Source organism: Manis javanica, chromosome 17, assembly GCF_040802235.1.
Source record: "Manis javanica isolate MJ-LG chromosome 17, MJ_LKY, whole genome shotgun sequence".
NCBI classification, from domain to species: Eukaryota; Metazoa; Chordata; class Mammalia; order Pholidota; family Manidae; genus Manis; species Manis javanica.
This window is the reverse complement of record NC_133172.1, coordinates 52,506,433-52,530,690: the sequence shown is the minus strand read 5'-3', so window position 1 is coordinate 52,530,690 and position 24,258 is coordinate 52,506,433. Positions and strand designations below refer to the sequence as shown.

Sequence of the window (24,258 nt, the reverse complement as noted above, 5' to 3'; positions counted from 1 at the left end):
CCAATCTCACAACTGCTTCCTGGGTTCTGCTTTCATTTAGGGGAGGTTTTCTTCTTTCATTGTCAACCATAGCAAAACAAAACAATGACCAAAGAGTATTGGTCATAATAGCAAAAGAAGGGAAACAATTCAAATGCATCAGCACTGAGAGACTGATGAAATCATTGATAGTTTAGCCACATCTATGGAATATTATGCAGCCATTAAAAAGGAGGAGGCAGAGCTATTAGCACTGATCTGAAAGGTATTGATGACTTTGTAAGTGAAAGAAAGGAGGTTCCAGAAATATATATAAAGCATGAGCTCATTTTTGTGACATGCAAGGATACATGACATACAAGGATAGGTCAATGTATGTATAGAAAAGAGATAGCAAAGATAAATATTTAATTGTTACCAGTAGTTATCTTAGGGATGAGGAAATGGGACTGTGGGGACTTTCACTTTCTATTTCATATACATATGTACAGCTAAAATTTTGTTTTTATCACGAGTAGGTATTGTTTCTTTAAAAAAAGAACAAGGTCTTCTTATTGAAAAATAGAGTAAAAAGAGAGTATCAGCTTAGAAATAAGACAAAGTACCAGTAAATAACCCAAAGGAAGCAGAAAGAAAGAAATACTAAAAAGAGTAGAAATTAAGAAACTAGAAAACCACACAATAGCGAGTACCAACAAAGCCAAACATGCTTTTTGGATAATAAGATACAATGCTGAGAAACCTCTAGCAAGACTGATCAAGAAACAGAAGGCACAGTAACCATTAGAAATGAAAAAGAGACATCATATAAAAAAGGTAATAAGAGGGTATCAGCAGCATTATACCAATATTCTGAATATGTGGATGAAATAGACATGCTCTCATTCCTGATTCAAGAAGAAACAGAAAATCTAAGCCCATTAAAGGAATACAGTGAGTCGTAGACCATCTTCCCACAAAGAAAACACCAGGTCCCAGTGACTTCATCTGTGAGTTCCAGGAAGACATAATTTCAATCTTTCATGAACTTTCACAGAACTGAGAACACAAGAAAACCCTTGACTCTTTTTATATGGTTAGCAGAACTGACACTGAAGTTGGACAGAGCATGAGACAGGAAACCGGTGGTCCATTCTCCCTCACGAACACAGACACAAAGCTCCTACACAGATTATGGCCCAACTGAAATCGGTGTTTATTAAAAGGAGAATTAAGATCACAAGGAGCTCCAGTTTATCAAGAGTTTATCGGATTGGGAGACCTTAAAAAAATCTGACAATCCCGAGGGTTGGTGAACTCTCCTTACTGATTGGCAATTAAAGGTGTGCTCACCCTGTGACCCAGTGATGCTCCGCTGGTGCCCACTGTGGAGGAATATATGCACGAGGCCATCAAGAGGGCACTTGTGCAGTAAGATCCATGGCAGCAGTTTCACCACAGCAAACGCTGAAACCACCACAAATGGCTGGCCACCTGGCCACCAGAGCCTGGACATCTAAATGGTGGTATTGTCATATAATGGAGTGACAGCAGCGAAAAGATGAGTGAACCTCAGCTGTGTGCAACAGCATGGATGATTGTTACAATGCACAAGACTGAGCAAAAGCAATGAAACATTAAAGGATGTATATGGTATGATCTCTTTTGCAGAAAGTTCAAGAACAGGCATATTTACACTGCTTAAAAGCAAGAAATGATGATTACAAAATAAGGATAGTCATAACTTTCAGGGGTGAAGAGGGGGAGGTATTGTCGTGGGAGAGAGATTTCTGGGATGGTGGCAACTTTTTATTTCATGGCCTGAGTATTAGTTATATAGAGATTTATTTCATAATTGTTTAAGTGAATGTGTGTTAATACGTTATATAAATATATATATTTTACATACTTTTCTGTGTAGCTTTGACAATTCACAATAAAAAATATAAAAACAAAATAAAGGGCGTGGAGACTTTCTGAAGAACAAATGGATTCTAGATTCTGCAGGGGAAGGCGAGCTGGAGTGGGAAGCACGGAATAAGCAGGGGGCTGGAGTTGGAGAAACGGAAGAGATTTTGATGAAATCTGCACAGTGAGAGTTTGGAATGGTAAGTTAATGAAAAGAATCAAAAGAAAATTCATTTCTCCAGGTCACATCCTCCCAACAAGTCTAAGGTTTCTTGTGAGTCCTCCCTGAATAGTCTATGCATAAACAAGCATATGTATGAGTGTGTGAGTCTGTGTGTGTGTTGTACACTTGATGCACTGTTGTGCCTCTTGCTTACCTTTTCATCACATACATTCTATAATACTTTAATAATTAGCTAAAGACAAGAAAATTTGAAAAGGCAAACACATAAAAAGAGGCAAGGGTTCATAATAAAAAGTTCCCTTTACATGTCTGAACCAGAGCTCCAAAGTGCCTGTAGTTTCTGTGAGGACCTGGACAGTAGAGGAAAGGAGAGAACAGGAGTGTGACTGAGCCATCAGCCCTGCCTCTCTTCCCACCGCCAGGGTGGGCCCAAACTCAGGGATCAGGACGTGGGTCCAGAGGCTCCTCTCTCAGCTATCAGGGGGCCCCTGGCATAGGCTGTACCTCGGAGTTGGCTGGCACCACGAACTGGGAGGGCAGGCTGATGTCGGGCATCCTGCATTCCGTGGAGAAGGTCACTGAATAGGGCAGGGGGTTCTCCACCTTGACAGAGGCGGACGTGCTCTGCCGGACCAGGCTCACCATCTCGATGGTTTTGAGGATGCCTGGAGGGGTCACCCTGAAACTCACCATGTAGTATAAGAACTCATTGGTCACCTCGTTTCGGAAGATCACCTGAGTACACAGGGAGAGGGGGAGGAAGGAGGGCAGAGCAGAGGGGTGAGCTGAGGGTTCTCTGGATGACAGGAAATCCTTACATTAGCAGTGCCTGGGCGCAGGAAGCACAGGTACCAGGCTGCCACGGCCACCCACAGCCTCTCTGAATCCCTGCCAGTCTTTCTCTAGGATTCTGTCTGGCTCCTCCCAGGTGAGATCTGATTAAATAGCCTGGGTTTGCTTGAAGGGGCTCAAGTAGCACTGTCTAGGCTGAAGGTGATGGTGTCCCCACTGGGGACGGCTGGCTGGCCCTGGAGAACAAGCAAGAACTCAGGAGGCACATGTTGTAGTGGGCTTTGCTCCTATTCACGCTGTTGGCCAGAGTAGTTAATGGTAATAATAATAATGGCAGTATCTAATGTTTAATGAATGATTACTGTGTGCCAGGCCCTGGAAATACTTGTTTATTTAATTCACATAATTTGTAGGCATCATTATTATTCCCTTCCCGCTTATTTTTAAGGGTGAAGAAACTGTGGCTTAGCAAAGTGAAGTATCTTGCAGAGAAGTGTCAGAACCAGGATTGGAACCCAGGTTGGACTGACTTCAAAATTCACACTTCCAACTACAGCATGTTGTCCCCTCAGCTCTGCAAGTGACTAGGTGACAAGCTGTTCACCTTTGTATGTTCTTTTCCCAGATGACTGATGATCTTGAGCTCTCCTCATGTGCTCGTTAGTCATTCACACACCTAGTTCTGGGAAGTAGAGTCTTTTCAAGTCTTTTGCCCTTTCTAATACTTTGGGCTATTGATCTTATTGTTAGTAGGAGTAATAGCACTTAGCTGGCTTTATACTTTATACTTTAACCTTTTCCCGTCATTGCTGCTGACACTCTCTGTCTTTAAATACGAGTGTTCACGCTCTGACACTTCAAATAATTATTTATCTGTTTGGGTTGAGGTCTGCCCTCTTGCTATTTTGTTTCCATTTGTCCCTTTTATTTATTTTTTGTTCCTCTGTTGCTACTTTACTGCCTTTCTTTGGATCAATATGTACTCTTTTGGAATATGTTTTATTTCCTCTACTGGCTCCTTAGATGTATTTTTGAATAATGGATTTTTAGTGGTTGCTCTAGAGCTGACAACGTGAATTCTTAACTTGTCAAAATTTGTTTATTTTATTGATTCCCACTTTACAACTGACCCTTACTGCAGCCTCCTCGCACTTCTCACCTTTGAGGCTATGAACCTCACTGAAGTATAATTTCGTTCACCCACCACCCCGTCTTTGGTGCTTCTGTTCTCATATCTTGTACCTCTCCATACATAAGAACACCAACCTTACAAAGGTATTATACTATAATAGTATTGTGCTATAAACTATCAGTTGTCTTTTTAAGGAAGTGCTAAGATGTATACATATACTATTTAGTTTATTACACATAATACACATTTATATAATTAACACACATTTATTAGTATATAAATGATACTTATGAACTTATTTATTACTTCTGGTGCTCTCATCTTTCCTTCCAGTAGACTCGAGTTTCCCTAAAACATCATTTCCTTTCAGACTGAGGAACACCTATTAGCATGTGCAGTAATGCAAAGCTGCTGGTAATGAATCCTCTCATGTTCTTTTATCTGAAAATATCTATTCCATCTGAAAGGACATGTTCAGTGAATGAGGAATTCTGGGTAATAGTCTTTTTTTCTGTCAGCACTTTGTACATGGCTTGCATTACTGCTGAAGAGAAGTCAGTGGTCATTTTCATTGTCCCCCTGTATGTAACAATCTTTTTTTATCTGATTGTTTTATGCTTTTCTGTATATCTTTGGTTTTCAGCAATTCCACTGTGATGTGTGCATTTTTTTTTTCCTGCTTGAGGTTTCCTAAGTTTGTTGGATCTGTAAATCATTTAGAAAATCAAATCAGGGAAATTTCAGCAATTACTGTTTCAAATAATTTTCTGTCCCATTCTCACTTCTGCTCTGGGGCCCATATTACTCATGTACTGACCATTTTCTATTTTCTCAGAGGTTCCTGAGGCTCTGGCTATTTTTCTTCAATAATTTTTCTCTGTTCTTCAGATAGGAAACTTTCTATTGATTTGTTTCAAGTTCACTGCATCTTCTCACATCTCCGATCTACTGTGAAGCACATTGATGAATTTTCATTTCAGAGTATTATATTTTTCTGTTCTAGAACAGCCATTTGGTTCTTTTTTATAGTTTCCATTTCTTGCTGAGATTCCTTATTTACTCATTAAGACTCACTTACTCACCCAATTTTATTTAATTATTTGAAATATTTTCTTTTAGTTCTTGAACATGTTTAAGGTAGCTGTTTTGAAATCCTTGCCTGCTAAATCCAACATCGGGTCCATCTTGGAGTCAGTTCCCATTGTCTGTTCTTTTCTTGACTATGGGTCACATTTTCTTGCTCCACAATTTTTGTTTGTGTACTGGACACTGTTAATGATCATTGTAGATGATTCTGGATTCTGTTATCTTCCTTATAAGAGGGTGTTGATTTTATTGTAGGACGAAGTTCAATCACTGATTTAGCATCTTAAACTGTGTAGGTTTGGTTTTATGTTTTGTTAAAGCAGATCTGTGGAAGGGTCAAGGTGCTTCCCAAGAACTTCTGAGTTGATGGGATTTGATCTCCAAATGTTGTCCTCCCTTGCATATCTTACAGGTGCTTGGTTTTAGGCTTTTTAAGGGCTGGTCCACAGAGGGTCTTATTCTAAGGGCATGGGTCTTTTCTTGCCTTTCTGGTATTTCAGCTGGGTTCTTAGGATGTTAATGGGTGTTAATGTAACCTTTCCATTCTGGCTGGGCCAGACCGCCAACATTCCCTAGCACTGATTATGTATTATTGTACCTTTGTTCCTTTATCAACCTCTTTTAGCAGGTGCTCTCTGGTAAATCCCACCTAGTTTCATCCTGTGCATGTGCAGTCCCACCCTCAGCCGAGACCTGTGAGGGGAACTCCGTGCAGACTTCTATGCTCCTCCCCCTCCGTGCAGGGCTCCCTCCTCTCCTGTACCCTACCCTGCAGAGACCAGCTGTTTGAGCTGCACCAAACTCTGATTTCTTCCTCCTCAGTTCACTGGGGTTGCTGTGCTTTGTCCAATGCCTGAGGCGGCTTACCTCAGGTATTTTGTCCAGTTATATGGTCGTGGTGGGAGGACTAGTTACTTCATAACCAGAAGCAGAAGTGCTTTTGTTTAAAAATAACTTTTTCTTGCTTATTTTAATACATACTACTGTAAAAAGATTCTGTGATCTGATTTCACTGTCATTGTTACGCAAAAGTCTTTACACTTAAATTTTAATACATATATTTATATTTTTCTGTTCACAACTACAGTTTACAAGTATCTCTATTCTCTCCCTTCCCTTCTCTATGAGCGAGAAAACATCTCTTAGTTCCCCATTTGCTTCCAACTGAATGAGAAATTTTTTCCATTGTTTTATTTATTCTTCTCCTTGATATTTCTTATATTGAGGTCACATGAAATATTCATTTCAGATTGCTTTTCAACAATTATTTGAAATTACCTATCAATTTAATTTTGAATCGTTGTTCATTATATCTTTGTACTTTCTTCTTGGATTCATTTAGTTATTTAAAAAACTGCTAATTTAAAAACTTGTGTGTACTTCATCTGGACTTGTGTATATGGGTGGGTTACTTTGAGTCCTTGCAATTTAAAAAATGTCTATATTTTATCCTCATAATAGTTTTGTCCAGAAAAAGAAGTCTAGGTTGAAAATCATTCTAAGTAGTTTGAACAGCTTATTCCATTACCTCTTGTATTCAGTGTTGCCACATGAAATTTGATGTTTTTGTGATTATTATTTCCTTTCATTTTCTCTAGAATCATGTTGGGACTTTCTCCCTCCTCTGAATTGTCTGAAATTTTGTTCTCATGTATTTAGATGGGAGGCTTTCTTCATTTGCCTTCTTTGGCAACTTGGTAGGTCCCTTCAGTGAGAAGACAATCTTTCTTAAATAGCCCTGGGAATCTTTCTCCAGTAACTTTGTAGAGTATTTTCTTCCTTCTATTATTTTGTTTTTCTATTTCAGGAGCTCCTACTAGAGAGATATTAGAACTTCTTGATTTTTAATTTATGTCTCATATTTCCTTCCATTCTTTTTTTTTGAAACAGCTTTATTGAGATACAATTCACTCATTTAAAGTGTACAGTTTAATGGTTTTTAGTATATTCACAGAGTGGTGCAATCATCACCACAATCTTTGCACATTTTCACCATCCTAAAAAGAAACACTGTGCCCGTTAACAATCACTCCCTATTTCCTCCTAACCTGTACCCTCCAGCCCTGAGCATCACTAATCTACTTTCTATTTCTATAGACTTGCTTATTCTGGACTTTTCATATAAATCAAGCCATACAATCTGTGGCCTCTTATGACTGCTCATTCACTTAGCATAATGTTTCCATGGTTTATTCATGTGTTGCATGTATTGGAACTTCTTTTTCTTGCCAGATACTATTCCATTGTATTTATCCATTCACCGTTTGATGGACATTTAGTTGTTTCCCTTTTTTGGCTGTTATGAATAGTGCTGCTATGAACATTTATGCACAGGTTTCTGGAGGAAGACGTGTTTTCATTTATCTTGGGTATATATGCAGGCATGAAATTGCTGAATCATACGGTAACTCTATGTTTAAAAATTTGAAGAACTGCCAGACTGTTTTCCAAAGCAGCTGCACCATTACACTCCCACCAGCAGCGTGTGAGGGATCCAATTTCTCCACATCCTCACCAACACTTGTCATTACTTCCTTTCATTCTTGCAATGTCTTTCTGCTCATGTTGCTAAAGTCTGTTGATAGTACTTAGCTCTGTCTCCTCACCACTAACCTCTTCCTCAGACTCCATTACACTATTCAACCTTCTGGTATGTTTTTCTACTCCAAATATTCTATTTTTTGTTTTCTGTGTCTAATTGATTCTCTTCCACAATAGCCTGTTCTTATTTCATGGGTTGATTATCTTCCCTTATTCCTTTGAGAATATTAATAATATTCACTAAAAATCTTTTGTTTGCTTTACTAACTCCTTAATCGCAGGGGCTTGTATTTGGTGAGCTAGCATTTCTATTTTATAGAGGCTTCTTTTTTTCCTTCAGATGTTTCCAGCTTCCTTGATTTGCAGGGTCTGTCAGCCCGTCTGTGAGTGTGGTCTGAGCAGAGCGGCCTACCTCAGGGCCTGTAGGGCAGGAGATGTCACGCTGCCAGGTGGGTCGCATGAGATGCTGGCCAGGGGGCAGAGGTGGCCTGGCGGGGGGAGATGTGTTCCTAGATTCATTTTTTCCTTCTCTAGGTCATACCATCTTCCACCATTGCTTCAAACACTATGTATGTAGGGGTAATGTCCGTATATTGTTTTCAGCCCTGACCTTCCCTTTAATCTACTGATTCATATATAGTCCTTTTCTTCAAAGCATTTATCTCATTTTGTAATTATATACTCAATTCAATTATTTGATTAATGTCTGTCTCCCTTCACTGGGCTGTGTGTCCCATGAGAACAGAGACTGTACCTATCTTTGCTCATTGCTGTGTTACCAACATTTAACGCTTAGTAGATACTTGTTGAACTAGTGAATGAATTAGGATAAACAGCTCATGTGTGAAAGCCCCTCTGATGCCCTGGAAATAGATGGCCCTGGGTGAGCCCTGGTTCTGACATTACTAACTGTACGTGTTGAGTGTTCAATACGATGCCGGACTCTCTGTAAGCACCCAGAAAATGGACTCTGTTACTGTGGTCTGGAGTTCGCTGGTTCAGTGTTACCTGCTTTTAAGGATTTTCATAACTCTGCTGCCTTGCGGGCTTGGCATGGGCCTCTACGATGGCAGGTTGGCCCTGCAATCTGGTCTTACAGTAAAGAGACTGGGGATTTTGAATGCCTTCACCAGGTCACTTGAAATGGTCAGCCCAGCAGGAGAAGGACAGGATGGCTGTGGGAGGTCATCTTCACTCCCTAATGCCAGATCGGTGACTTCAGGGCCAAACCTCCAGGGTTCCAGGGCAGGGATTTTCGCATGGGGATACCTTAGCACTGTATAGTCCCTCCTTGTGGGAAAAGAAGTTCAACTTGTAGTCTTTCTTGGAGCCAGAGAGTACATCAATGTAATCAAGTCCTTTTAAGGTGACACTTAGGTCTGGCTTCTCTGGTTTCATCATTTCCACAATGACCCGGAATCTGGGGGAGCACAGGAGGACATGAGGAGAAGACTGAGAAAGTGAGACCATATGCCCAAAGGAAAAGAAGAAAGGTGATATCTTTACTCTTGATTTTGCAGAAAGAACACAGGTTGAGAGTTCTGATCTTCACTTAATCACTAACAATAACAGTATTTATTGACTGTCTATTGACCATTTATTTATTGACTGTCTATTATGTGCCAGACACTGAATCAGGGCTCTACATATGTTACAGGCATTTATTCCTCATGATTCCTGTAGGGGGTACGTATCATTATCATCTCCATTTTACTAGTGAGGAAGCAGAGGCCAAGAGAAGGAAGATAATGTGCTCAGTTAACATGACTACTTATTGGCAGAACTAGATTCAAGCTTAGGTCTGGGCCTCTATCTACCATGTTAAGTAGGTGGCCTTCGGTAAGGTATGCCTCTGCCCCCAGCTTCTGGCTCCTTCTGTGTAAAAGAAGCATCCAGGCTGGTTGGCCTCAAGTTCCTCCAGTCCTTGCATTCTATTCTACTCCAACAGCAGTACAAAATCCAAGGGACATCCTTCTCTGGACAGTGGCTTGGGTAATAAGACAGAGCACTCCATAACAAACGTGATTATCATTTGATAAAAATAGTAACAGTTAACATTCATTGAGCAATTATTTTGTGCCAGGCACCGTTCCAGGAGGGTCATGGTAACCCACTGTCCACAGAGAGCACTGAACAGGAGCATCTCTTTGGAGGCTTTGAGTTCAAGCAGTGCCTGGCTGCATCGGGGAGTTTTGTTTTTGACTCTCAGTCCTCTGCCCTCACTACTACCCCCTGACCCCGTGTCCTCCAGAGACGCTGGCCAGTGGAAGGGCCAGGCTGGACAGTGGAAGTCCTCCCTCCATCCTCCCACCCTAACCTCTTGCCCGACTCTCTCACCTCTGGGACTTGTTTAGCCAGTTGGTAACGGGCAGGAGTTCAGTGTAGGGTGTCTTACACGGCACTTCACGGTAGATACTGGCCACAGCTTTGGGGGGCTCAGAAGTCCCAAGCAGTGCATACAGCCAGCCTGTCCCATCTGGGAGGGGGAAGAAGAGGGTGCCCTAAGGAGAAGGAGAAATGTGGTCAGAATGACACAGAGGGTCCTTATTAGGTATCTCACGGGCGTGGTAGTAACACAAGATTAATGGAAGCTCTGGAACATGAATGGAACATTGCACTTTGGAAAGTAGCTTTGTAATGTTTCAAGAGTCATAAAAATGTTCATATGTACTAGTTCATTTGAACTAGGAATCCAACCCCTGGGAACTTACTGAAGAAAAATACCTTCAGAGGAAAAGATACATACATACACACACATACATATATATCAGTACCATTTACAATATTGGTGAAAATTTGGAGATAATTTAAACATTCACAACTGGGGAACGTTAAATAAAATATGGAAACTTTCATTCAATGAAATATTAGGCTATTATTAAAAATGATTACCAAAAAGGTAACCCAGTTAAATAAAAAAAAGCTTATGTTATGATGTAAAGTGAAAATAAACAATGTGAAATTGAGTATGCTCTGATGGCAGCTATGGCTGTTTCTGGATAGACTGGTAGTGAAGAAAGAAGAAAATAGTTCATTTTTCTTTTTGGGAAGACTATGGCTTCATTTCTTTTATGAATTTTCTTACTCGCTCTTATGTTATTTGTATAGTTAAGCTAAATATTAATTGCTTGATGCTTATTAGTCCAGGATTCTGTTTCAGAGCTGAGCCCGACTCCAAGAGGGTCCCCTATACATGAAAACATGTGGACAGGAGGAGAAGCTTCAGACTTGATGATCTGCCTGATTCCCATTTGTTCCAGCATGAGTTGTGGGGTCCCCTCTTGTGCTGACATTCTCTGAGTTCACAAACTGTCTCCTTACTTCTCTCGCACAACCCCTCCTTCCAACCATGCCTAGACACCAGTGGGGTGGGGGTCCAGCCTACCTGATGCTTGCGATTCTCCAAGTTCATGGTGCATGGCTTGTAGGTAATCTCATAGGGCTTGTTTTGCTGATAAGGCTCCAGGGTAATGAACTCGGGCCCCTCCCAGTGCTCACCCTCAAAGATGGGGTGCAGATTCCATGTCTGGTTGGTACGGTTTGAAAGCAGGATGGTCTGTGTGTGCTTGGAGCGCACCTGGCAGGTGAAATTCACCACCTGGAAGAAATGGGCACCTTAAATAGGCGATGGAATTTCAAATCTGGAATTCAAAGAAAGGTTGTCAGTAAAGGAATGTTTTTTTTTTAAGGTCAAGAAATTGGATTAGGTTATCAAGAAGTAAGTGTATTTAGAAAAAGGAGAGGGTGGTATCCAGGAAGCCAGGTGAAGGAAGTGTTTAAAGGAGGAGGGACCTGCTCAAGGTGTCAAATGCTATCAACAGGTCAAGTAAGATGAGGGTGAGAACTGGCCATTGAATTTGGCAATGTGGACAGTGTGGTACTGGTGTAGAGGGAGTCAGATAAGTCAATAGACAAGAATACAATTCAGCAGTAGACACACACATCTATGATCGATTAGTTTTTGACTGAAGCAGAAAGGCAGTTCAGTGAATAGAGGATGATCTTTTCAACAATTGCTAGAACAATTCAATATCCATATAAAAAATAAAATAAAATAAAATGAATTCTGATCCTTATCTTGTATTACACTTAAAAATTAACTCTAAACAGACTGAAGATCTAAGTGTAAAACTTGTGTCCTGAATATATAAAGGGCTCTTAAAACGCAATAATAAAACAAATAGCCCAAATAAAAATAGACAAAATATTTGACTTGAAACTCAACAAAGAAGGCATATGGATGGCAAATAAGTACCTGAAAAGATGCTCAACTTCATTAGTCATTAGGGAAATGCGAGTTAGAAATCATAATCTGATACCCTTTTGTACCTATGAGAATGGCTAAAATTTAAGAAACTGGCTGTATCAAGGGTTGATGAGGATGTGACTCAAGTGGAAATGTCAGACTTTACTGGTGGGAATGTTAAATTACACACCAACTATGGAAAATAGTTTTGTAGATTCTTGAAAAGGTAAATATATACCTCCCCTATGACCCAGCCATTTTGCTCCTAGGTATTTGCTCAAAAAATCAAAGCCTATATTCTTGCCAGGACTTGCAAGGATGTGAAATCCTTGAGAATGTGATGCTTATAGCATACTGTTTGATACCATTTTCATAAAATTTTTGAAATAAACAAAATTATGAGGTAGAGATTGGGTGTCATATTTATGATAAACATTGTTACCAGGAACACAGCTGACAGTCCCCTGTTAGGTTTCTAGAAAAAGGGCTAGCAGAGGATTAACCAAAGGCCTTTCTTTTTTTAAAAAAATTAAAGTATCATTGATACACAATCTTATGATGGTTTCACATAAACAACACAGTGGTTTCAACATTCACCCATATTATCAAGTCCTCCCCACCTCTACTGCGGTCACTGTCCATCAGCATAGTAAGATGTTATAGAGTCACTAATTGTCTTCTCTGTGCTGTACTGCCTTCCCTGTGACTTACCTATGCTGTGACTGAGGATTATAGTGCCTCTTAAGTCCCTTCTCCCTCCCCACCATCGTCCCCAACCCCTCGCCTTTGGTAACCACTAGTCCCTTCTCAGTGTCTGGGAGTCTGCTGCTATTTTCTTCCTTCAGTTTTGCTTTGCTTTATATTCCACAAATGAGTTAAGTCATTTAGTATTTACCTTTCTCCACCGGGCCTAAGGCCCTTCTTTTAACGATAGAGGAGAAAGGTGTTTACCCCTTACTCACAGAGCTTATAACAGACTTTGATATAACCACAGATGTCAGTGCATTCTCAGTGATGTCAGATCCTTGAGAATGTGATGTTTGAGTTGAGAGCTGAAGAACAAATAGGAATTAACTAAATGAAGAGGGAAAAAGGAATATTCCAACTAGCAGGAATACCCTGTGGTGGGAGGGAGCAGGGCTCAATGTCTGATGTCAGCACTGAGGATTGTCTGAGCAGAGCCTTTTTTTTCTAGAAGACCTTGCTGAGCTCAGCTGCGGGGCTTGCTGGGTCCACTGCAGCTACTGGCCTGTTGGTGGGCAGCACCTACTGACCTCTTTTACTGCAGGTGGTCCCACGCAGACTCCAGACAGGGTGAGGTTCAGAGGACTGCCCCCTTGGATGAAGCAGAGCAAGTTTTTATAAAGACTCTCCTTGCCCACTTCAGTGGGATGGTAGGTCACTTGGAAAGAAACCTCCATGCCTGCAGTGATATAGCCTTCTTCTGGGCTGATGGAGAAATGAGGTTCAAATTTTCTGACATCCCATTTAAACCTTTTCCAAGACAAAAAAAAAGCAAGGAAGATAGTTTACTAATATTCTTGGGGATATCCTCAGGATATTAGTGAGAACAAGAGACTTGCCTGGGCTTCTAGCTGGGAGGTCTGTCCCCTTGGCTTCCCCCTGGGACTTGGGAGGAGAACATTGCTGAGCACAGAGGCAGGTGGGGAAGAGGGTCAGGTCACTCCTGGGTATAACTCAGCTCCCTCTCAGAGTTGAGTAGAGGCAAGTGTGGCCAGGGGCCAAGGTCACCAGGTAAGTCGGCTCACCTCCCTCTCAGAGCTGAGCGGCGGGGAGGGGACTGCCTTCTTATCTTATTGCCCACAAATGATATTTTTGGGAACACCCACGTGCACAGGCTTACAGATCAGTGCCCAGGATTGCACAGCTAGGAAGTGGCCAGGCCAGGACCAGAACCCTTCTGAGACCATAGCCATCACCACTGCTGCACCGCCTCTTAGTCTGGTCCAGGAAGGAGGAGATGATCCCTTCATGTAACAGTTGCACATGCTTCTGGTGGCATCAGGATCATATGGCACTGTGTGGTCACCCCTCTGAGGTCCAGGCGGGAGATGGAGGTGGACGGTGCAGATCTGTTTCCAGTGCCAGAACTGCCACGCTGCACCCCTGGGGCACTGCTCACACCGGGCTCTGTGAGAGGTGCCCACTGCAGGAGTGCGGTGTGTAGCCTGCACAGCTGAGGTGGTCTGCCTGGGCAGTGACTGGGGTGGGCACCTCTACCATGAGGGAAGAGCCTGGAGAGCAGAGCTGCCTTAGGTACACTTGGGGTCCAATCCTGAATTTTCCAGTTCCTGGCTGAGTGACCTTGGGCAAGTCACCTAACCTCTTTGAGCCTCAACCTCATCTGTGAAATGGGGACCCTACAGTACTTAACTTAGAGGGTCCTGTAGGGATCCCCTGTAGGGATGATTAAACGGGGTCTTAAATGTAAGAATGCTCAACATTGCACCTGCACGTTCTAAGTCCTTACCAAACACACAATTTTGGAAGTCACTTAATCTCTTTATACCTCAGTTTTCTCATCTGTAAAATGGATCAGTCATATAATTGTTGTTGGGATTAAATGAGATAAACCACATACAGGGCATTTGACAGGCACTGAGCAAATGTTCTCCATCATATGCATTTTAGTATCATGGAAGCAGCAATTACCTGGTGAGGCCACCTCTGTCACATCTTGGGGGAAGAGAGGGGATGTAAAAGGGAGGGGAAGGAAATAAAAGTAGCCATACTCCTAAAACTAACATCTAATCCAAATCTAGGCCAACTCAGGGTGGGAGAGCTCTGCTCCAACCCCAGGTCGGGGTACCACATTCCTACCTTGCACCCACGTCACCCGTGTTCAACATGACGATGCGACGCATGGCTTGTGTCTGATGCACGACTGGTCCAAAGGGAATATGCTTCTGGTCGAGGGAGATCTCCAGGGCCTGGCAGCAGCCGCTGAGGAGAAAGAGGGGGCGCAGCAGCCCCATGCATTCCATGTACACCTCCTCAGAGAAGGGAGCGACACGCTTCTTCGGGGCAAAGGTGACTTCCAGCTTACGGACTTCTTTGGGCTTCAGACTGATGTTGTGGAATGGTATCAAGGTGATGACCTGAAAAATGACAACGAGATTCAGCAGCTGAGGACAGGGACCTTCTGAGACTCCCCTCCCGGAGGTCTTGCTGCTCCAGGGGCCACCGCACTTCCGCTCTTCCTTACCAGCTGCATCATCTTTGGTAAGTTACTTAAACTTCCTGCACCTTACTCTAGGTGAAGATTCAGATCATCTGTATAAAAGGCATGGTACCTAACAGGCATTTACTAAGTGTTAATTCTCCTTCCGACCCTCTTGCAAATAACCTCTCCTCTCACGATACCTTAGACAACCCTTTACATTTCCAGCACCGAGCACATGTTCACTGGGTGAATAAATGAATGAACCGAATAAAGGAATAAATAACAGTCCATCCTTGGAATGAAACCATTTGGTCCATTTCCCAAGGCCATCTAAACACTGTTGACTATGAGATGGGTAGCAGGCAGCCAGCACTGGTGGCTTCTCTCTCCAGGGAACTCAAGGATGTGGATTTATCAGCAAGCAAGCTTCTTTCACACTGTTGATGGGAGTGGAAAGGGGGACAACCTTTCAGGGGGCAGACCAGTGATATGTATTGAAACCTACCCTTCCTTTTGGCCCAATTAGCCTACTTCTAGGAATTTGTTTTAAGCAGAGTCATGGATGCACACAAAGTTTATTTACATGAACAATACAATATTGTTTATAAGATTAAAAGTCAGAAACACCTGAACAATAAGCAGAAAGAGAGAACTGATCCATCTACATGATCTCATTACACACCTCATTACACATAAATAAACAGATGACATTGAATGACATGGAAAATGTTTCTGATATACTACAAGATCATGAAAGGTTTCAAAACAATATGAACATCATAATTTTATTTCTGTAGAAAATTTTGTAGGAAAAACACTGGAAAGAGAGGCACCAAATATATTAAGTGATTATGTCTGGGTGTAAGATTATGGGTAAAATGTTTTTCTTTATGATTTTCCATATTTTTCAAAATTTCTACAATGAGTATATATATTATCCAGATCTACCAAATCCCATCAAATCCAGGTCTCTTTCTATTTCCCTCTGTTGCCCTGTAGAGGTGTGTTGCTTCTTTGAGCCTGGGTTTCTTTACATGAAAATAAGAATAATAAAAGCACCGGCCTTATACCCTTGCGGTGAAGTGAGCGGAGGAGGCACAGGGAAAGCTCTCGGAGGGATCAGACACGTCGGAGGTGCACGAGAACTGTGAGCTGCTGGTGTTGCCAGCATGCTGTCTGTCACCTGTATCATCGGGAAGCACGAGAGGCCACTGGGAGCCCCGGCACTAACCTTGGGCTCCTGGAGTTCTGGGACTGAGAACAGGACTGACAGGCTAAATGTGAGCTGGGCGTGGCTGCTGTTCATGATGGAAACTGTCTTTTTCACAATCTGTCCTGGCAGGACAGCTCCTAACTTCACAACCCTGTTGGCTGGATCTAGGACTGAAATCTGTGGGACAAGAAAGAGAGAAGGAGGGAGGGAGGGTCCGTCAGTTACTGAGAAAAAGAAATATTATGATACATCTATCTGATGAGGCAATGGTGGCCGCTCTCTTCCAGGCCTGTCTTTTTCATACTGGATGGGCACTCACTCCCTCACTCAATAAAAACATTCACGTGCGTAATATGCCCACTGAACAACTTGTTACACAATTACATAATTACAACTGGGTTAAGAGATGTGAAGGAAGCTCAGGGTGCCTTGACAGCACATTGGAGGGGCCCAAGGGGCTGGTGTCTGGGGAGGCCTCCCTGAGGAAGGCATGTTTACACTGATAACTGAAGAAAGGGTCAGGTCTAGTTGGTTTGACTTGGGGTGGACCTGGGATTGGAGAGCAGCCCAGCAGGAGAAGACTACCTGTAGGGAAAATGGAAGGTCCATGGCCAGGATCCTCACCTGACCCTAATCTCATCTACCCATTATACACGCACAGTGATGTAATACTTAGCCTACCGAACAGGTGCACACTTGTATTCCTGTTGGCAATAAGCCATCACTGCCTGTATTCCTATAAAAAGAGCTCCCCTTGTGCTAAGAACACAGCCTAGAGAAGAGAGCAAGAGAACAGGAGAGAGGGGAGGAGAGGCCAGGAGCAGAGGCAGTGCCTGGGGCAGAGGCTGAGCCGAGGCAGAGACCGAGACAGGCTTGCTACCTGTAGACTGCTGGGTGCAGGCGTGTTCTAACACTAGACCTATGGCAGTGAGAATAAAGCTTGGTATGAGCCTCTTTATATCCCCATCGTTCTGTTGTTGTTATTCAGTCTCACTGAACCAGAAAGAACTTTCCTGGGGCTAAAACCCTCAGGTGAGACAGAGGCCCTGGGCTGGAGGGAGTGGCTCTGCCAAAAACTGGCTGGGAGCCAGGGGGCAGCCTGGGAAGTGTGGAGGGGTGGTGGGGTTTTGTTCTGGGAGAATTGGGAAGCCAGCGAAGCACAGAGTGACCCAGCCCTGTGAGGGTGCTCGGCCTGGGGCTCTGTGGAGTTGGACGGCAAGGGGCATGGCGGAGAGCCCTGAGGAGTGTGAAACGATGGCGGCATGGCCTGGACTGGTGGCACAGAGGTGGGAGAGGCAGCTGCCCTTCAGACTCTTCATCGAGAGCTCTGGTCACAGTGCTGGCCCAGATGGGATCAAGGTCAGGCTGGGCCTGGCCGCCCAGGGTGGCACTGATGCGCACCAAGCAGCACCCACTGGCCAGTCATGTAATCGGTCACTGACCTACACAACACCTGTCCCCCAACTGTCTTGATATCCAGCCCACATGTTTCCATTTTTCCTAAAAAGGCAAAAGAGAGTCTCTAGCACCTGCCTGTGGTCAGAGAACATGTTTAAGTCACTCCTGGACTTCCCCAAAGTACCTAACACACATGGGTGCAGAAAGAATGAACAAATGAATGATTCAGTGACATCAGAAGACACCCCGTCTCTGATTTGGGGGCAGACACACCAGATGGCAATATCTTGTTGCTCCTCTGGCTGGATGGAAGGCTGCTAGGAATACACCCCTCCCATTTTTCCCTCGGTTGCTGAAAATGTTCAGTGCATTCCTGAAAAGCTTGGAAGCTTCCTGTCTTCCAAAACCTCGTATTAAAATGCAAATACTCCCACCAGACAGACACCTTAAATGTTTACCAGACACAGGGGAGAAAGGGATTAGCAGCAGGACCCGACCATTCCTTTTCATTAGGAGCCCCTAGTTAGAAGGAATGCCCTCCATCAAATATAATCCTGGGATCTGTGGCTGGCTGGAGAATGTGAGTCAATGCAGCATTAAGGAAAGATGTTCCATAATTGAAACATGTCTGCATACAAATCCAAAACAAATCTTGCTTATTAAACCTGAAATCAAAACATGCCTTAATGTGAGAGAAGAAGGACATGCTTGGGCTGCTGAATCTGAGAGCCTCAAATTTCTACAAGGAAAAGGCTAGTGTCTGAATTACTCGTATCCTAGGACACAGTGAACTTTGGTATTGAATAAGATCTGTGACTCCCTTGAGTCTGATCTGACGGGTCACCCTTCAGTGGGACTGGCTGACCTCTGACAGAGCAGCTGTGGGCAGGGCACACGGCCAGGGGAGAAAGGATGTGGGCTCAGTGGGCAAAGGCGGCTGGAAAGGCAAGAAGGCTGCCAAGCCCAACGATCTCCCCAGCCGTCTCTTACCTTCATTTCTGTGCCTTTTCCTTTGATTTCAACGACTTGTTGTGAGAGCCCATTGATTTCAAAGGGGATGACTTCACAGTAACTGATGCTTTCCCGAGGATAAAAGGTAATTGGAATCTCCAGTGTCTTTCCTGGCTTTATTACATCCGCACGGAAGTTCACCTCAAGGTGGGTGGTATTGGTATACAAACAATCAATGCTAGAGAAAATCAGGAGGCAGGTGTGTCAGCTCTAAGAAGGCCGGCCCAGAGGAACTGGTTTGTCCCTTTGTCTCTGAGCCGGGTACTGATGGATGTCCTGCCCTGTTGTCCTGGAGTCATAGAAGTCAAGGGCTGGAGGGACATCAGCAAATGGTCCAGCCCACACCTTCCTGGGCACAGTCAGGTTACTTAGCCCAAATCACACCCTGGACCCCTGTCAGAACCAGGCCTCAAACTCCAAGTCCCATGGCCCCTGCCCACGGCTCTTCTCACTCTATCCCCTCTTTCTTGTTAATTTGCACATGGTTCCTTCTGCCTTCTCATAAGAAGGAAGTGCTTCCTAAGTAATTCGGTGGCAAAGCACAGTGGAGAGGAATATGTGCTCTGGAGTCAGACAGAGGGGTGTGGATCCAGGTTCTGTTGCTAAGTAGCCAAGAGACCTCATCAAAGTTCATTAGCCCATTTGGATCTCTATGTCCTTATCTGTAAAATGGGGGTAGTGATAAGTACCTCATAAACTTGCTGTGAAGATTAACTGACATAACATTACTAAATCAGCCACAGAGGAAACGTTCCATTAAGGTGAGCTCTTGTTATTATCACTAATTGCTTTGACTATAAGCGATCTTCAAAGATCACGTCCATCCTATTCCAGCTGTGAGTAGGAGGGCACCTAGACTTCTTTCTCAACTACATCTCGTCTGCCTTTAGGTATTTAGCGAAGGCATCCAGCTAGGCCAATAACAGAGCTTAATACCTTATAGACTCAGATTAAATCAAATCATGCAAGAATGAGTATGAATACGTAAGATTTTAAATTAGTATTTAAAAATACATGACGTTCTTGTAACTCAACATTCAGGATCATCAAGATCATCAGGAGCTGCAGAGAGAGGCAGCGAGCATTTCCTGTGTTCCAGGCAATGTTCTAAGGACTCTGTGAACTAATTTAATCCTCCTAATAGCTCTGTAGGGGAGACACTGTTTATCCCCTACTTCCGGTGAGGAGACAGAGGCACAGAGGGTTTCAAAAATTTGCCCAAGGTCCCATAGCTAGGGAAAAGCTGGGATTTGAACCTAGACCTATGCTATCCAATATCATAGCCACTAGATATACATGTGACTATTAAAATTAAAATTTATTAAAATGAAATCAAATAAAAAAATTCAATTCCTCAGATGCACTAGGCACGTCATGTGCTCCATAGACACACACAGTTGTCTGCTACTGTATTGGACAGTATAGACACAGAGCATTTCCATCTTTGAGGAAAGTTCTCTCGCACAGTATTAATCTAGAGAGCTTTCAGGAAACACAGATCTCTGGGCCAGTCTCTGGAGATTGTTTTGTTAGTATGGCATAGAGCCCAGGAAATGGGACTGTAACATTCTACACGGGGTGGTGCAGGGAGGCTGGGTTTGACTCAGAAGGCTTAGGTTCAGTAGATCTATCATTTACTGCAAAATAACGGCCTGAGAAATTCACTTTTTCCACATCTTTTACATGGGGAAAGTAAACGGAAGCCATCAACCTCTCATCAGGCCATTTGGCATTACCCTCCTCACCCCAGGATGAGGATTTTAGCAGAGTAGCTCGTGGCTATCCAAGCATCAGTTCCAGTGGTGGGGAAAAGAGACTCAGGGTTCGTGCCCGTCTGTGTCTGACTCTTTCCCACTGCCCTCCTTTTCCTGTCCTGGCAGGACCCCTCCTGTGTGGAGGCTGTGTGACTCCCGAGGAGCTGCAGAATCACCCGGGAGCTCTGGGCAGTGTGCTCACCTCACGGATGCTTCTTCCTTGTTGGTGGCGACCAGGATTTGTTTGTATGGGGGCATCCCAGCTTGGTAGATGAAGCAGGTGCCGAAGTTGTAGCTGGTGAAGGAGAAATGGATGGCCGGGCTCATGGCGCAGCCTGCGATGCTGCACGTAAAGGTTGGGCCATGGCTGATCTGTGGGGAGGGAATGGCAGGTGGGATGAGACCAGAAGTGGGAGAGAAGGGCCCCTGAAGTCCTCCCGTGAAGGACGCAGGCAGTTGGGGGCTCTAAAATACAGGTCCCAGGGCTCCATCTGCAGAGCTTCTGATTCATTTAGACATTTGTTTATTTAGGAAAAGTGAAGTGGGATGTTCTGCAGTCAGGCCCTTGCTTTGCTCCTGCCCCAGTGATTCGCTTGAAGGCGGAGGGCTGTGGCAGAGCCTGGTGGTTACTACCCAACAGCTGCGTCCCAGTGCTTCCTTACTGGCAGAGCTCTGGTTGCCAACGTACCCAGGTGGAAACATCTGATCTTGCATCTTCCCTTGCCACAAAGGGTGGTCCTTACACATAGTTCTGGTCATCAGGATGTAAACAGAAGAGGACAAGAGGGTGTCCTATCTCAAGAGGGGCAAAGTCTTGCTGGGGAAGTTATTTTGCCTTCAGGTTCTTCTCTTATTTCTATTCCGAAATGCAGACATAGGGCTGAAGGTGGGATGGTCATCTTGTGACCAGGAGAGAACAAGACTGAGGTCAAAGGCCAATACACCAAGGATGAAAGCGTAGGAAGACAAAAAGAATATGGGTCATCGCCTGGACTCTCACCAACAAGGTAAACCATGCACCATGGGTATGTGAACTTAATTTGCTCTTCCAAACCTTTTTATAATAAGAAATTTCATAAATTGATAATTGATTTGAAACAAAATATCCAATATTCATTCAATATATTAGAATAAATATTATAACAAACGTTGGTACAAGTTTTTCACAAACAACCTTATGCATTTAAAAAACATTTTTTTATTTAAGGCTTCTTAAGTTTTTACATTTTTGTGACTGATTCCCTGAAAAGGATTAAAGTTTACCAGCTTGAATTTCTCTGCCAGAGTAGGAAGGTCTATATGTGATGTTTCTTTTTGCTGTAAGAAATAACAGTTTTGAAAAAGACAGTTCTCAAAAGGGATGGGCCCTTCTGTGGCCACAGGCCTGGCACTTCTCTGTTGCTGAATGCCAGGCTAGGAGTTTTACAGTTTTGTGTTTTGTTTTGTTTTATATTGTGCTATTATTTAATTGCCATCTAAATCATGGAACAGTCAGCAACTCACCCTAGGTTCTAATTGCTTTACCCCCATTTCCCTGTCAGTCACCTTCTTCTTAAGGATTTGTATAAAGATAATGTCTATTTACTCTACTGACTGCTTCTACTGCTGTGCAGGAGCTTTTTAGTTTGAGGTAGTCCTACTTGTTTATTCTATTAACTTACCTTATTTTGCCTGTGCTTTGGTGTCAAATCCATGGAACCATTGCCAAGACCAACATCATGAAGTTTTTCCCTCTTTTCTTCTAGGAATTTTACAGTTTTAGATCTTACATTTAACTCTTTAATCCAGTTTGAGCTGATTTTTGTGTATCATGTAAAAGGGTTCAATTTCATTCTTTTCCAGTTTTCCCAACACCATTTGCTGAAGAGTTTAATCTTTCCCCATGTGTATGCTTGGCACCGTTGTCAAAGAGCAGTTGACTATATGTATGGAATTGTTTCTGGGCTCCGTATTCTGTTACATTGGTCTGTATGTCTGTCTTTATGTTGGCACTATACTATTTTGATTGCTGTAGCTTTGTACTATATTTTGAAATTCAGGAAGTGTGATACCTCTAGCCTTGTTTTTCTTTCTCAGGATTGATTTGGCTGCTTGTGGTCTTCTGTGGTTCGGTATGAATTATAGAATTGTTTTTCTTATATCTGTAAAAAAAAATGGCATTGGGGTTTTGATAGAGATTGCATTGAATCTACAGATGGCGTTGGACATTTTAATAATATCAAGTCTTCCAATCCATGAACATAGGGCGGCATCTTTCCATTTGTTTGTATCTTTAATTTCTTTCTTCAATGTTTTGTAGTTTTGTAGTTTTCATTATATAAGTCTTTCTCCTCCTTTTTATGGGTATTCCTAAGTATTTTATTCTTTTTTGGTGGTATTGTAAATGGGATTGTTCTACTAATTTCTTTTTCAGATAGTACATTGTTAGTGTACAGAAAAGCAACTTATCTTTTGTTGGTTTTGTATCCTGCAACTTTACTGAATTAGTTTATTGTACTAACAGATTTTTTAATGGAATCTTATGGTTTTCTAGATGTAAGATTATGTTGTCTGCAAACAGGCATAATTTCATTTCTTCCTTTCAGATTTGGATGTCTTTTATTTCTTTTTCTTGCCTAGCTGAATGTAGTACTATGTTGAATAGAAGTGGTGAGGGTGGGTATCCTTGCTTTGTTTCTGATCTTAGAGGAAAAGCTTTCAGTTTTTCACTGTTGAGTATGATGTTAGCTGTGAGTTTTTCATATATGGCCTTTATTACATTAAAGTGGTTTCCTTCTATTTCTACTTCATTGAGAGTTTTTTTTTTTTTTTTTTTTTTTTTTTTTTTGAGAGGGCATCTCTCATATTTATTGATCAAATGGTTGTTAACAACAATAAAATTCAGTATAGGGGGGTCAATGCTCAATGTACAATCATTAATCCATCTCAAGCCTAATTCTCGTCAGTCTCCAATCTTCTGAAGCATAACGAACAAGTTCTTACATGGTGAACGAATTCTTACAGAGTGAATAAATTCTTACATGGTGAACAGTACAAGGGCATTCATCACAGAAACTTTCGGTTTTGATCATGCAATATGACCTATAAACCATCAGGTCAAATATGAATATTCATTTGATTTTTGTACTTGATTTATATGTTGATCCCACATTTCTCCTATTATTATTATTATTTTTATTTTTAATAAAATGCTGAAGTGGTAGATAGATGCAAGATAAAGGTAGAAAACATAGTTTAGTGCTGTAAGAAGGCAAATGTAGATGATCAGATGATCAGGTGTGTGCCTATGGACTAAGTATTAATCCAGGCTAGACAAGGGCAGCAAGACATCCACGGATGCAGAAGATTTCTCTCAAAGCAGGGGGGGTGAGGTTCTGAGCCTCACCTCTGTTGATCCCCAAATTCTCACCTGATGGCCCCCCTGCGACTGTGCCTGTCTTAGGTTGTTCCTCCCTTGAGGAATCTTACCCGTCTCTGGCTAACCAGTCATCTTCTGGGGCCATACAGGGAAATGTAAAGTTGGTAAGTGAGAGAGAAGCCATATTGTTTGCAAAGGTTAGCTTTTTACTTCTTTGCAGATTTATGCCCTGTGGCTTCTATGCCCAGCACTTGTCTCGAGGTATCTTTACCACCTGGAGGAATTATGATACTCGGTAAATTCTATATGAGGCACGAATTCTATTTAAGGTTTGTAATTAGGAAGGAAGAAGAAAAGCTATAGATGTAGCATATGAAGGAAACTTGGGAGGATTGATTATTTCTTTGACATATCTTCTTGTATAGTACCTTAAGTATGTATAGGTTTTAAACTACTAACTAATTTGCACACACATATTAACATAATAGGAATA

General features: G+C 42.6%; 1 protein-coding gene across 1 annotated transcript in view; it reads right to left on the bottom strand.

Annotated features, from left to right (window-relative positions):
• Positions 1-24,258, bottom strand: part of HYDIN (HYDIN axonemal central pair apparatus protein) — a 361,576-nt gene that overhangs the window by 4,765 nt on the left and 332,553 nt on the right. The window contains exons 78-86 of the mRNA XM_073225416.1: positions 20,610-20,779; positions 18,633-18,831; positions 16,263-16,421; positions 14,689-14,966; positions 13,122-13,341; positions 10,987-11,199; positions 9,939-10,102; positions 8,871-9,021; positions 2,555-2,785 (exon numbers count right to left, since the gene is read on the bottom strand). Of these exons, the coding sequence (XP_073081517.1) occupies positions 2,555-2,785; positions 8,871-9,021; positions 9,939-10,102; positions 10,987-11,199; positions 13,122-13,341; positions 14,689-14,966; positions 16,263-16,421; positions 18,633-18,831; positions 20,610-20,779 (1,785 nt within the window). The remainder of the gene's footprint in view (positions 1-2,554; positions 2,786-8,870; positions 9,022-9,938; positions 10,103-10,986; positions 11,200-13,121; positions 13,342-14,688; positions 14,967-16,262; positions 16,422-18,632; positions 18,832-20,609; positions 20,780-24,258) is intronic.